Source organism: Haliotis rubra, unplaced genomic scaffold, assembly GCF_003918875.1.
Source record: "Haliotis rubra isolate DU_JTF1 unplaced genomic scaffold, ASM391887v1 Scf111, whole genome shotgun sequence".
NCBI classification, from domain to species: Eukaryota; Metazoa; Mollusca; class Gastropoda; order Lepetellida; family Haliotidae; genus Haliotis; species Haliotis rubra.
The window spans coordinates 1,861,715-1,877,266 of NW_025765015.1; the positions used below are offsets into that span (position 1 = coordinate 1,861,715).

At 42.4% G+C, this 15,552-nt stretch overlaps 1 protein-coding gene across 1 annotated transcript in view; it reads right to left on the reverse strand.

Moving 5' to 3' along the window:
• Positions 1-15,552, reverse strand: part of LOC124288157 (F-box/LRR-repeat protein 5-like) — a 72,680-nt gene that overhangs the window by 42,624 nt on the left and 14,504 nt on the right. Inside the window, exons 2-6 of the mRNA XM_046724739.1 lie at positions 14,555-14,890; positions 13,328-13,466; positions 12,482-12,682; positions 10,950-11,107; positions 10,628-10,741 (exon numbers count right to left, since the gene is read on the reverse strand). Coding sequence (XP_046580695.1) covers positions 10,628-10,741; positions 10,950-11,107; positions 12,482-12,682; positions 13,328-13,466; positions 14,555-14,890 — 948 coding nt within the window. The remainder of the gene's footprint in view (positions 1-10,627; positions 10,742-10,949; positions 11,108-12,481; positions 12,683-13,327; positions 13,467-14,554; positions 14,891-15,552) is intronic.

The window sequence follows — 15,552 nt, forward strand, 5'->3', positions numbered from 1 at the left end:
CCTCATACGTGCTCTCTGCAAATTTCGGATTGCCCATAACGATTTTAAGGCCAACATCTTTTGTCATCAGGATGTGCCTATTGAAGAGCTCTACTGTACATTCTGCAATTCCCCACAGATTGAAGACGAAAAACATATTTTCTTTTCTTGTAAACAGTACCAACACTTCCGCGAAAAATATCTCATCCAACTTAGAAATGTATATAAGGGCCCACTCTCACCCCCTAATATTTTATGCTCTAAACATGTATTATATTCATTACTGCTATATTTATACACCAAATACTCTCTTGCAGGTATAAAGCTACAATGTAGTTAATGAGAATGACCACTGTCCATCTGTACCTTATATTATGTAACTGTATTATGGACCATTAGGCCGACATTACAACATAAACTGTCTGTCTGTCTGACAGAGCAGTTCGATGAGGCGGAACGACAAGTAGACATCTGATGATGCGTCAATAAAATCATCACCTTCCGACATGGGAATCTCCAAACGACGAGCAGTTAATACTGGTCGTTGAAAGCGGGGGTTTAGTCGGGTGAACAACTGTTGAAGTGTAATGAGCTCTGTCTGCCAGCCAACGGGAGCAAACATGTCTATATGCTCTAAAAGCATCTTTGATAAGGGAGCACATTCCCAACAGCGCTTGCTCCAGGAACACAGGTTAATACAATCCACACATGATGAGTGGGGATCCGAGGAAGAAAATATTGTTACAGTGTGCACAAAATTACGCCACATAGGGTCAACTACCCATGATATATTTCTCATGTTAACTTGTAAGGAAAACTGAGAACTCTCACAATACGTCCACACAGTGGTGCGACAAGAAGAAGAATGATCACTCTGAGGTAGTTACGTGGGTAGACAGGGGAACGTGCTGCACGCTTATCCAGGGACTAGGGACCTGTCCTGTAAAGAGAGCTGCCTGGGGAACACGGGCATATGGACAAGAGAGGCCTACAGGAAAAGTTCTCATTCGTTCCACTCAGTGTCGAAGCAAGAGAGAGAAGTGCAAATCGCAAGATGGATAAGTTTTAAATATACATATATTTATATATATATATAATACAATACTGACATAGGACAGGTGTTGAGTTGGTTAACTGATCACAAGAACCTTTGCTTTTCATCTTTTCTATCAATCTAAAAATTCCATAAATATTGACCATGTTTGCTTAAATGACATTTACTGATTTAGTGACCTTAACCATAAACAGACAAGTCAGTTCATGACAGAATGACCTTCAGAGTGACTTTGATGTTGAAAAAACCCCAGAATGTATGATAGGTATTGCGAAAATTAGGCACTGAAATATGTAATTTTCTGAATAAAATTCATATTTTATACTTATCCTGACTCATGCTCTTTTTGCTTGTCTTCTTCTTGCGAACATAGTGGAACACTTGTATCTCCCTAATTGAAGCCGCCTTCAATTTAAAATCACTAATCAATACTCACCAAGAGTTGTCTCTCTTTGCCCCTTTTGGCGGGAAAGGTGGCGCCACCACATCCCACATGCTTCACTCTCTCCTGTTTAACGAGCCCGACACTTGAATTTTCAGGGAAATCCAAAAGTGTCATGTGGGGAGGATGGGAGGGCTTACCTCATGAGTCAGGATAAGTATAAAATATCAATTTTATTAAAGGTCACATAAACCCTAGGGGGTACAAATACATAAATCACTAACTGGCATCGTTATAAATGAAACCCTGTCATTAAAACTACTCATTTCGACCTTTAATTGACTTAAATCGACCTTTTTGACAACAGTGCACAATTCTCACCCGCGAACGAAATTTCAACCAATCAGAGCGGCGCGCCTCTGTGACGTCATATGAGGAATAGCTTTGAGGGCCGATGCAGAATTCATCTACATTTTAGGGGTTAAATTATCTTGTTCACAGGCTTGTATAAACCTGAAATCGTGACAATTGTTGTGGAAAATGAAAGCTATATGTTCTCACAATCTACTGTCATTTAATTTTGTTTCCTGCTTTGCCTAGTTTCCGAGTTACAACTTGTTTTCATAGACGATTCTGTCAAAATCGATTGGTGTCGTTAGGCCCTATTTGTATAATGACTGATCCAAATTGATCCCATTTCTGTGTTTTTTTACCTCGATATTTAATCACGTCTTGTAAAAGTCTGTTTGTATTCTCAAAACAGTGTCGGCCCATAAGTTCTCACATGCAATACAGCAATTAATACTCCCTTGTTGTAACCCTTGTTAGGTGGTATAAACCTACACATGTTATTTGTCATCATTCACTTGATGGTCAGTTAATGAATTTATAACAGGTATAATTAGTGGTAACACACTTAGATTACCCGACAAAGGTTCCCATTTGGCATTTCTTGTGTCTGGAGTAAATATTCAACATTATAAACATCGATCAAAGGATTAACCGATAACACGCTGATTGATTAATTACTTTTATCTTACACAGCGGAATTGTCAAAAGGTAGTGTTTATGTATGTAGATTTACTAATCTATACTGAATACACTCTGTTGTGTCGGTGTCTCGCGTAAAAACAACGTCCTTCTTTCAAAGGATTAACCGGCAATACATTGATTGATTGCCCATTATTATTAACTACATTACTGTTTTAAAGAAAGGCGGACATTATGCAATTAGTTGCCAGGTGTGCTATCTTTGGTGACCAATGAGACTATACACCAATACCTGAAAAGATTTATCACTTTTCAGTATATTAAACTGTTAAAAGACACATCATTTGGAACAGTTTTGTGGATATTGATGGATACATTCCTCGAACAAGGTAATGGCCTGATATTGTTCCTATAACTTTAATCTGTTTTAATTTTAATATTTGCATTTTGTTTTTATTCATTTGTCGTAGCATTCAACAGAATCATTGTTTTCGCCGTGAAGTGTAATGAGACAAACAACATGCACTAGGGTGTGTGTGCGAATTATGATTCACATTGGCAAACTATAAAATGTCTAGATATTACAGTTCTGTTATAAATTCACTATAAGTATCAGCAGATCGTCTGCTTTTTATTTAGTTTCAAAATGCATACAAGTGTGATAATAAACTAATTAGGATTATAAGGATTTAAAGACACACATTGACTAGTATCTACATACTGGTGAGTGGACATTAACCATGGGAATGTAGCAAGAAATTTATCGCGCAGTATTGTGACTTCGACCCCCACCTCGCTTCCGTGGAAGAAATCGTTATGTTATAAGTTGTGTCATGCAAAATCCGTTTGGTTATGATTCCAATACATATTTAACAACGAGTAGAAAGTAGTCTTGATTTTCTAACTTGATGAAAACAAACTATAATCTCATTAATTCTAACAGATTTTTTATTTTTAAAATGGCGCCCTGTCGGGAACATCCGCCAGTCTGAGGATAAATGGTATTTAGGTTTGTTTTCACCGAGTTACAAAATCAAAACTACTTTCTACTGGTAGTAAAATATGTATTTTATTGATGGCCAATGGCATGACATAGCGTATATCATAACAATTTCTCTCGTGGCAGCGAGGTGGGTGTCAATATAATACTACTTACAATATTATTGTTACTTCGACCACAACCTCACTTCCAAGGAAGAAATCGTTATGTTACAAGTTGTGTCATAGAAAATCTTTATGGTCATCAATCATATGCATATTTTACTACAACTAGTAAGTAGTTTTGATTCTTTAACTTCCGTGAAGCGATCTGAACACAAGTAAGATATCGTTTCAGGCTTCCACAACGCTCGCTTCGCACTCACAAACATAACCCATTTAGCACGAACTGCGGGGTCCTGTGGAAATCTGTGCATGGGGACACCATCGCCCGACCCCTAGGAGCAATTGACGACAAAGCAACGATTCGGCATGTCGTCGTTGATGTCGAGAAATCATCAAAATGATGAGCGTGCTACACATTTTCTATACAACTAACTGAAAATCGTTCCTCATATGACGTCACTACGTAACCTGTCTGTGGTTTCAAAGGCGGGCGAGAGGGAAGCAGGCGACTTTTTGGCCACTTTTAATCACTCGGTATTAATTAACCACAAGTTTTTAAACAATAAATTTGGTGTTCCGCATAAGACTCACCACAAATCTTTCATATGTAATGGTTAAAAGAGTAACAAAACACAAAGTTTATTGGTTCTTTAAGAAAATTACATATTTTTCCTTATCCTGACTCATGCTCTTTTTGCTTGTAGAATCCGACGGAATCGGAGGTGGGAACAGATACTTTGGATTTTAATTAGTGATTTAGATGTAATAACCCGGTACGGGAACTTCATAATGGCACTGTAATTAAATTAATTTCTGCTGCTATCATACATAAGTTCTACCAGCTGCCATAGATGGGGTACTACAATATTAACATAATATAGGAAAAAGCGACTCCAAAGTGGAGAAGCGACCCAATAGTACATGTAACATAGGTACTGGGTTTTAAGACTAATGTAGGCTTAAGATATACAACTAGCAAAAACTCCGTAGAGTTTGTAAGCTTGATAAATACTGATATAGTATATACAGATATAATCTCGTGAGACTATGTCTCATCGTCTACGAGGAACTGTCAACTGCTGTGCTAAAACCAATGGTCCGAAATGGTGAATACCTGAGACGTCCTTGGTGGCGATATCTCTCAGGTAGTGGTTAGCAAACACCATGTCGGATTTCCAAAAGCAGCCCTCCATAATGGTATTCAACGAGCAATTTCCATGTAGAGCGAGTGTCGAAGCCAGTGCTCTGATTTCGTGAGGATTAGATGCTCTTGGAGGGTCGAGTCCTGCAGCCTTGTAGGCTCGAAGTATGACAGTTCTGATCCATATCGATATCGTGGTACGTGAGACTTCGGTCTCAGTCGCTGTAGATAGAGGGATGAATAACCGCTTGAGTTTTGAGTGCTCTCACTGGGCATAATGATAGATCAAGCGTATCATGAGGTCCGAGTATCGAGGAAAGTGCAGGGACGTGGAATAATCTGTCTGGTTGACCTGGCATTTGATTCTTGGCGATAAAGTCCCATCGCAGTCCCATATGCACTGTGTTTTGATTCTCATCGAAACGTGTTCTCTCGTAGTCTAGAGCGTGAATTTCTGATACTCTGGCTGCCGTTCCTAGGGATAGCAGGAACAGTGTTTTCTGCGTCAGAAATTCAAACGATGTTGATTCCAGTGGTTCATAAGCCTCACTTGTGAGGTGTTGGAGCACTATATTTAGATCCCATGCTGGAGCGCGAAATCTCTGTTTCTGATCCTCCAATCAGAATGAACGTAGCAAGGCCAGTAACTCTGGCGTCTTCGTTAACTTGACACCCGTTCTCATAGTTATCACTGAACTTAATGCTGCGAGATACGTAGATAGTGTCGAGCCTTTTAGACGTTTGGTTTGTCGTAGGTGACAAAGGTAGTCTGCCACTTGAGGGTGTGTAGCATTTCTAGCTGTAAATCCCTTTTTAGCAGCGTATGTCTCAAAACTGTGCCACTTGTCATCATACAAGTTGCGTGTAGAGTTGCGCAAAGCAAGCGTGACTGCTTTTGCCGCCCTGGCTGAATAACCTCTCTTGTTTAAATACACTTTAATACAGTCCATTTGTGAAGTTGGAATGCTCCTGGGTTTTCGTGCGCTTGTTTTGTGTGAGGATGTACAAGTAGATTCGAGCGCTTTGGTAGTTGTAGTATTGGTTGTCCGATTTCTTGAATTAGAATGGGAAACCACTTCGCTGGCCATTAGAGCGACCAAAATCAGTTGGAGGCTCTGAGTTTGTCTGATTTTCTGTAAAACCCTTGGTATTAGAGCTGGCGGCGGAAACGCATACACGTTGAGGCCTTCCCAGGATATGCTTAGAGCGTCCGTTGCCCACGCTTGTGGATCAGGGACTGGTGAGACGAATGTTGTTAGCTGATTGTTGAAGCGAGTGGCGAATAGGTCTATTAATGGAGCTCCTATTTCCATGATAATCTGAGCGAAGATTTCTGGGTGGAGTTTCCATTCCGCCGGAGGCGGTAGATATGGCCGAGAGTGCATCTGCTAGTACATTCTTGGCTCTCGGGAATGTGGCATGCTCTGACATGTATGTTTAGATCGTCGATCAGATCGAACAGTTGGAAGCATAGAGTCAATAGGTTCAATGATCTCGTTGAACCTTGTTTGTTTATATAAAACGCCACTGTTGAGTTGTCGGTGTGGATCATTAGGTGCGCATTCTGTAGAATGGTGCTCCAATGAAGTAGGGCGTTGATTACTGCTTTCATTTCTAGCATGTTTATGTGCAGTTTGCTCTCTTCTTGGTTCCATAACCCTGATGCCGTCCGGTTGGCGAGATAAGCTCCCCAACCTTGGAGCGACGCGTCTGCATAGAGATGGGTTTTGAACTCCGGCTCTGTTAAATAGATGCCTTCGCAAACATTCGACCTCCTGGTCCACCAAAGTAGATGAGGTCTGAGGTGTTTCGGTAGACCGAATGGTTGAAGGTCGTCGAGATGAGCGTTGATGAGGACCTGTAACGGGCATAACTGTAGTCTGCCTCTGGCTGTCATGTCTTGTGCTGACGTGAGGAGACCCAACAGACTCTGCCACTGTCGTAGTGGTAACGGAGAGAGTAAGGCTTGTGGAATGGTCTGTTGGATCTTGAGCCATCGGCCCTCTGGTACGACGATACGATTCTGTGTCGTGAGGAATCGAATGCCTAGAAATTGCAGGTCTTGCGTAGGTTCTAGGTCCGACTTGAATAGATTCACTAACCATCCTAGCTGTGTTAGTAGCTTGATGGTGAAATTCAGTTGTATTTTGAGACGCTCTGGATCTTGATCTACTTGAATGCCGTCGTCAAGGTAGAACGCACTGCGTAGCCCTTGACGATGTAGGTAAGTGACGATGGGTTTCGTTACTCTTGTGAACAACCAGGGGGCCGATGATATTCCAAAAGGTAGTACCCTCCATTGGTAATGTAGCCCGTCTAGAGTAAACCGTAGGTACTTCCTCGAGTTGGGATGTATCGGGATATGCAGGTAGGCATCCTGTAGATCTATACTGGCCATGTAGTACATCGGACGAACGAGGTGCCGTAGTTGAGGTAGATGTATCATGCGAAACGTTGGCGGTTTGCGTAGATAATCCCTGTTGAACGTGCTCATGTTGTAGATGAGTCGGAAACTTTTCCTTGGAATTTTTCTTGGGCACTAGGAAAACTGGGGAGTAGAAACCTGGCTCGATGTTTACTTGATCCACGATTTCTATGGCCTGCTTGGTTAGGAGAGATGAAACAGCTTCTCGTAACTTTAGTAGTTGTTGTGCCTGGAAGTCGAACTTGTGAGGGTTGACTGTAAGTGGAGGCGTGGCCTGTAGTTGGATTCGATATCCGTGTTGAAGGATGTTGGAGACATATGGATCTTGTAGTATTCCCCAGTTCTCCCAGTGCAGTTGAAGGCGTCCACCCACTTGTGAAGGTTGTACAGGAATGGCTGGGGGTGGAAGACTCTAGTCGTTCCGAACCCGTCTTTCAACGTCGATAGTTGCAGGAACCTCTGGGCGCCCTGCCTCTTCCAGATCCTCCCCTGTAGTTGCCGAATGGGCAGCGAAAAGAGTCCTTTCCACCTCTGGATCCGGCCATCTTCCTGTCCCATGCTCTCTGTAAACCAGTGAACTTCGATCTTCCGGAATATCTCTGTGATGTCTGCTTGATGACGCTAGTCAGAGTGTCAATCGATTTAATCATGAGGACTTCTCTTGAATCCTTGATGACTTCTTTAGAGACTTTATCAATTCCTCCAGTCAAGATGGAAGGCGTTGACCATGGGGCTGTGAACTGTTCACCCCAACTACAGGTGGCGAGGAGACCTTGACGACGAGCCTGAGTAAGAGCTGCTGAGATGGATGAAAGGTGATCCGTCAAGAATTGCTGGTCCTTCTTCTGCATAAGGAGGGTCGAGTATATCATTCTGTCGTCTTCTGATGTAGAATCTCGGAATCTAGTGATGAGAGTTTCATTAATAGTTCTGGTTCTGTTGAGGCCGAAAAACATTCTTCTGGTCATAGTTTCGACTTGAGCCAGCTTGCGATCCTCGATCTTGTACGTCTTGGCCTTGGCATCGTTGATGACTTTAAAGTTATCGTCGATTTCTTGAGCTTTGTAGAATGGGTCCATGTTATGAGCAAAGAACTTCTTGGCGTTGAACTGAGGTAAGTGCGGCGCCTGAGCTTTAGTGGCTGTTTGGAAAGCTGTATCCAAGTTCTGAGGAACCATTGCTATAGGGTCAATCGGAGGTAGGGTGATCATGTCTGTGTCATCCTCCCTCATGAGATAGGTGTGAGACGGGTTGTTGTCTTTAGACGGCGAAGCCAGGTCCAGGTTGTTGGCCATCCAGTAGCGTATCTCTGCGTCGGAGAATATGATGCCTCCATCATCTTCGGTATCCGGAGCGTTGGTAAGAGGCCAATGATACTCTTCCGATGGTGACTGAGGTGGAGTTCTGTATACTTGAACAGCTGTGCATGGCGACGTATGAGGAGACCTGACTGGAGACTTTCGCGAAGGCTTATGAGGTGAGCGACGTGGTGATCTATGAGGTGTCCTGCGTGGTGATCTACGTGGAGACCTGTGAGGCGATCGACAAGGTGAACGGCGAGGTGATCGACGTGGAGAATGGCGAGGAGATCGACGTGGAGAACGGCATGACAAGCTGTGTCTGTACGGTGACCTTCGCGGAGATCTACGTTGTGGTGAACGACGATAGCTTTGCGAAGCTTTTGGGGAATCCCTCGATGACCTTCTAGACGAAGATGACATGGAGTCTGTAACTGGAGTCCTTCGCGAAGCTTCATCTGAGTCCGGTCCTGGGGAGTGACAACTTGACCTTCGCGAAGGCTGGTGGTCCGAGGCAGAGTCCGGGGATGAGAGGATCCTTCTTCGCGAATGCCTTCGCGAATATTGATCATCAGAGTCCGAGGCTGGTGACGATCTAGGTGGCCTTAGCGAAGGCCTTCGCGAACGCTGATCGTCTGGGTCCTTTGCAGAGGTAGACTGTGACGTCCTTCGCGCAGGCTGGTCCCTCAGTGGTGACTTGGTAGCAGCCGCTACCTTGACGGGGGGGGTCCCTCAGGGGTGACGTCTGCGGTGGCTTTTTCTCAACTTCATAATCTGATGAACCAGGTCGCCCGGGACGGTCTGCGAAGTTGTAGTAGCTGCCCTATCTGCGTTGGTAGCGATGGGATCCATGGGAAGATCGTCAGTCCTCAGCGTTGATACATCGGGCTGATTGAGGATCTGCGCTGACGTCACTCTAGCTGACACCGGTCGTTTCTTGCGATGAACATCAGGTATGATGAGCGGCTGCTCATCATACAGGCCCTGTTCTACGGCGGGAACAATCTCGGCTGAGAAAGTTCTTGCTGACTGCGTTGTTTTCCCCTTGGTAGTAGACGCTGCCCTGGGGGTGCGGAGTCTGCGTTGTGACGTAGATGCCCTCTTAGTCTTAGGCTGCGACGACGGGATGTCTGGTGATGCAGGGCGCTTCTTGGAGATGGTGCAAACAGTACAGATTTTCATCAACGTAATCTACTGAACAATCACGGCGTCCCGCGAATAAACAGCAGTAAATACGAGTAAATACGAATATATTTTAAACCATATTGTTGAAGGATACTAGCTAAACCTCTATAAGAGACTTGTAGAGGTAACTAAGTAAGAATAATCAAAGGATATAGTGCCATAGGGAGACACAGGCGCTCTCACATCCTGCTCATTGGGTGAAGAAGGAGAGAGTGAAGCATGTGGGATGTGGTGGCGCCACCTTTCCCGCCAAAAGGGGCAAAGAGAGACAACTCTTGGTGAGTATTGATTAGTGATTTTAAATTGAAGGGAGCTTCAATTAGGGAGATACAAGTGTTCCACTATGTTCGCAAGAAGAAGAAGACAAGCAAAAAGAGCATGAGTCAGGATAAGGAAAAATAAGATTTTATGTTCATGTTCCAGCTGTTTGTAAAATGTGAACAATATTTCATCATCTGGCCTCTAGTCACACAGATGTTAAAGACAGTAGAAAAGCTCAAGATCCTTGGTGACTTCGACCTTCGGTTTACAGGAGGTATAGCAGTCTCTAACATCTGTCATAAGTCTTTGGCTCAGCTAACCAACTATAACAGAGGTGGCAGAGCTAAAATGTAATCAAACATATTTGACCTGATGACAGAGTTGTACATGCTTCTCCATAAAAATCATCATCACAGACCCCACAACCATCATGTACTTTTGTGCTATTTTCACGCTTCATACTAAGGGGTGACAAACGGCATACGGAACACCGCCGTCTCGCACTTCAGGTGCAACTCAGCACAGCTAGGTGAGATGACCCCCACATATCAGGAAACAGCCGGCCCTGTTCCACCAGCTGTTTGTCACCCTTTGGTGTGAAGCCTGACAATAGCAGAATATTACTTGATGGTTTCTTTAACAACTTTTTCCGTGATCGATCCAAAAACGTCAGATTTCAGATCCTGTTGGGTACAGAGGTTTCAGGACCATGTGTCTTATTTATGTTTGCGCACTTATCCCTATTTTGAGTTATCGAATCATTCATCGTTCTCATTTGAACCCAAACAGACTGTACAAAGGTCATTACCAGGTTGTTGGTGAGGCCCTTGCTATACGCAAGTGAACAGTGTGTGACGCTGTCCCCGACATGATGCAGCAGACCATTCGTCAGCCCGGTCAGCATCTTCCACTCCTTGTAAGCCTGTAGCAAGAACAACAACAACAACAAATCATCATCATTTACAAACTGTAGTAATGCTATTTATTCAAATACTCACAAGTAATATTTCCATTGAATATGAGTTCAGATTTCATAAATAATCACAACTGTTGATTCAAAGGAAGTTTTCTAAACATCAGTATGTATACAGGAGAGACAAGTTGGAGTCATCGTACAGACCGTTACTAACCTGTTTGTAGTGTTTGTTTTCATTATCTTCATCATTCTCATCCTCAAGACTCTCCGATTCATCCACATCAGCATCCTCATCAATGATGAAACTCTTGGGAGAGTGAGTCACTTCACCTTCTTCCCCAACATATGAGGGTGGGAGGCTGCTCCACTCACCTGCAGCACAAAACAGTTTCTTCAAACATTGAAACATTTATGAACCAGTTAAGAAGAAAAGCTGAAATAAAATGAAAGAGGTATGCAGCTTGTGAACGAAAGCAATAGAAAATGCAAACCATACCCTGTCAAAAGGATGATACATATGACGTTTCATCTTCCTACAGGACCTTGACCTTGTTGTGAATCTTACTTTCAGTAGTGTTGGGAATTGGTTGAAATCTCATAATTGATGATTGCTTCATTACCAACGAAAATTGGTACCAGGAAAATTGGAGAGTAGAAGCTGGGGATGAGACTGTGTTGATCAGGATCTCTACGGTGTCCTTTGTGAGTAACGAGTCAATGGCCTCAGTAAACTTGACGCGTTGTAGCTCCGGGTATCTGTGCACCTGTTGGTTGACAGTGACAGGATGCGTCGTCATTAGCTAGATTTTGTACCCTTCGCGTAGCACTCAGACATAGTCGTCTTCTGGAAGTCTCCAATTCTCCCAGTAGTAGCCTGGACGGTTGACGGTTTCACAGGAAATCCAAGAGATCTTCCACCTCGGGTTGACGGATACCTCTTGTCCTTGGCCTTCTGCATCCCCACAAACTTACACCAGAACTGGTTACGTTGAGTAGTCTGCCTGTGCATGTTGTTCATTGTCTGTATGGACTTGATCAGCATCTTGTCATTAGAGTCCTGGGCTACGTCTCTGGACATCTGCCGGATGCAGCCGTCAAATAGTGTTGGTGCAGCCCAGGGCTTCATGAAGAGGTCAGGCCAGGTAGATGCTGCTTGGAGGCGGGCACCAGAAATGGGCTTCACACATTGTCCCCATGTGTGGAATCCAATCTTCAGCGTGATGAACGAATGCTTTAACCACTAGGCTACCCCAGCACCCCCAGTCAGGTCAGATAGAGATATGGAATTCAATAATATATATATAACAAAAAGCAACTGCTGCACATGATACACACTGAAAGCATCCCTTCTAGGGATGACAATCTTGTGATAGTATTCATGTATAAATGTATGAGCTCTGAGGCTCACCAGGTAATATTCAAAGTGCAGCCGATATATTTAGCCATCAAATGACTAACATTTGGCTGTAAATGGAATGTGTAACCATAGTATTGAGATCTGTTTGATGAGGGGACAGTAGGATCTCAGAGATTTCTCTCAATAAGCATTTGTGTAATGTATCACCTCATTTTGTGAAATAGTATCTGAAAAACTAGATCATATTATTATCATATTCTCAAAAGAATGACAAAATTTATGCCCATGGTTTAATTTTGCCATAATCTGCAAATACCACTGGGGTGCAGGAGACACATTCCATTTCATGTCCTAACAGAACCATGGTCAGCAAGACGTGTGTTACTAACCTTGAGCCCACTGCATGGGGTACAGGTGAGACCAGAGTGAGGAATCCAGGGCCATCTTGTTCCAGCGTTGACACACCTGGGCACATCTGGCCAGGTCTTGTGGAGACAGGAGAGACATTACACATAGTAGGATCTCATCAGGAAGACTCTGACAACTGGCCACTGGTGCACATGCATCTGTCTCTTCATCAGATGACTCACCTTCATTGCAAAAATAATCACTGATAAATTCATAACAAATTGTCCGAGCCAAGATTATGACAGGGGAAGGAACCTTTGCTTCTCATTTTGTTCTACTTTTGTTGATTTGCATCTGCAGGGTGACAAGCAAATGCTTTCAACACTCTGCTAATCGCCCTGGATTGCATGAAGGTCATACAGGGTCAGGATTGTGTGTGATAATCTTCATAACATGACTGGTAAATACTTGCAACACAGTCACAGTTTTAAGAACCAGTCAACTCAACTTTTATTCATAACAGAAACTTAACTATTTGAGCCTCAGAAAAGCTGACAAAATGAAATCCAAGCTGTTACAGAAAAGTCAACAAAGAGAAGATATTGTGCAAATATTTTATGTCCAGATGGTTTAAAGAAGTACCTCATTTGAAAATTAACAATCATTATGTAATTTTCTGAATAAAATTGATATTTAATACTTATCCTGACTCACTGTTTCACATATAAATTTACAGTTGAAAAGGGACCTAAATTTGACTTTCCTACTATGCTCTTTTCATCATAGTGATATAATTGTGTCACAAGATATTTGCCAAGACCTTGCTGCAAGTAAGGAATCAAGATATGAGTAGAAGACAGACCAGCCAGGCATATGGAGGCACTTACTAGACAGGGCGTCCTCCACACACTTCTCCTTGTGACTGTCGGGGGACCAGTGTTGTGCCAGATGCTGCTTGATCACATTGGCTTTGATCTCCTTCAGCTCTTCATATGTGAAATACTTGATAAGCATTGGCTGAAACACCTGCAGCCACGAATTATTAGTCAGTCATTAATTTCATTTTGGCATTCAAAGTTTATCAGGATCTAATGTTATTATAAAATATATGTACACAAAAACATTCCAAATGACATAGTAAATCAATTTGAAGTTTGCTTGATGCTCCACTAAAAGAACCTTAATGATAGAACACATGTACTGGTAATTACATTCTTTATACAATTTGTACCATTGTGCACTTATATGAACTACACCTGATGAATCTCTGTGTAGACTGACTGACTGAGTTTGCTTTTACGCCGCTTTTAGCAATATTCCAGCAACATCATGGCGGAGGACACCAGAAATGGGCTTCACACATTGTACCCATGTGGGGATTCGAACCCGGATCTTCGGCGTGACGAGACAACGCTTTAACCACTAGGCTACCCCACCGCCTCTCTGTGTAGATAGATCTCTCATGGTGTCACCCAATTTGACACAAATGGCAACTTTGTAAACTATTGCTTATGTTCTTCAGGATGATCTGATTCAGAGCATAACTTTCATGTGGGTACAGGCTATGAATCTGACAACATGCCTATTGTGGTAGCTCTTGTATTTAATATATTTTCTAAATAAATCATGAAAAAGAAGTGGAAATGATGGAGTAGAGACTATAATTAAATATTAAAGGAATGAGAAAATCTTCAACAAATTTGCATAAGTGCTGCAATCAGCACTTTCAGAGTATGGTTTAAATGTCTTAGACACAACACTATTGGAAGAGCACATGCTGCTGTGGACAGTCTGATTGTTTAAATTATGTGTAGCATTGAGGACTCAGTTCAATTTGGATTATAGATAATTAGATCGCATTTCTTTGTTGTTTGTTACTTTCAAATCAAATTACTTTAACACAGATTTTGGGTTAATTATTTCAATTTGGGAATCGACACATATCAACACTAGTGAACACAAAGTGAAACTTGCACTGGTGCATCTTAGGTTTTAGCACTAAAGTTTTTGTGAGTTTGTCCAAAGTGACTTCCATGCTTTACTTTGACTGCTGTAGACCACATGGGTGATATAACATGGGTGATATAACAGAGTTCAGGCAGTAAACTCCTTACCTCCTCCTCCTCTTCCATATGGGGCAGAAACTGTTTTGTGAAATCTTCCAGGGCCTTCCGCAGTTGCAAGCCATAGTTGAGCCTTTCACTAGCTGTCTTGCTGGTCCAAGTGTAGCCTGCATACACCAATCTCAGCATTTCTGACAACTGGTTATCTGAATGGCAGTTGCAGACTGCTTTGTTGGTGATGGATAGGGATCTCAGTTTCACCTTTAGTTTATGCATGATATATTTGTTCTCGATGTGCTCGTGTGCACGGAATTCCCGGAATGTGTTACACAGGTTCTCCAGTAAGGTGCGCAAGTGAGCAACATCAGAGAAATTGGTTGATGTCATCTGAAGAACAACAGTTAAAGGTTAGAAGGTTAAAGTATATGTGATGCATACATTGAGTGTCAAGATTTGAGGTCAAAAACATATAGCTGAATCACTTCACTTAGTTTTTATTTTTCTACCAGTCAAAACCTCTGCAATAATGGTCTAGCGTATCTGGTAAAACACATTTTTTGGTCACAAATGTACATTAGGCCAGATCGATTTTATTTCTTGTTTTACGGATCCACCAATCTTATTTTGTCAAGAATAAGAAAAAGTAAATTAATTAATTTACCCCGCTCAAAAAAATGTAATTTTTTAAGTAAAATTGATATTTTATACATATTCTGACTCATGCTTATATGCTTTGCTCCTTCTTCTATGCGAATGGTACTGGAACACGTGAATCCCTTGTAGTTCCCTTAAGCGGACGTAAAAGTTCACTCACCCACGAGTTGCCTCCCTTTTCCCGCGCAAACAGTCATGTGACCATCCATGCTTGTCACTCTCTCCTGAATAAGCCCTAGCACCTGGGATTACTGTGAAACCCGAAGTATCTTCAGCGGGGAGGTTGGGAGGGCTTGTCCTCATGAGTCAGGATAAGTATAAAATATCAATTTTACTTTAAATATTACATATTTTTCCTTATTCTGACTCATGCTTATATGCTTCCAGAATCCGAC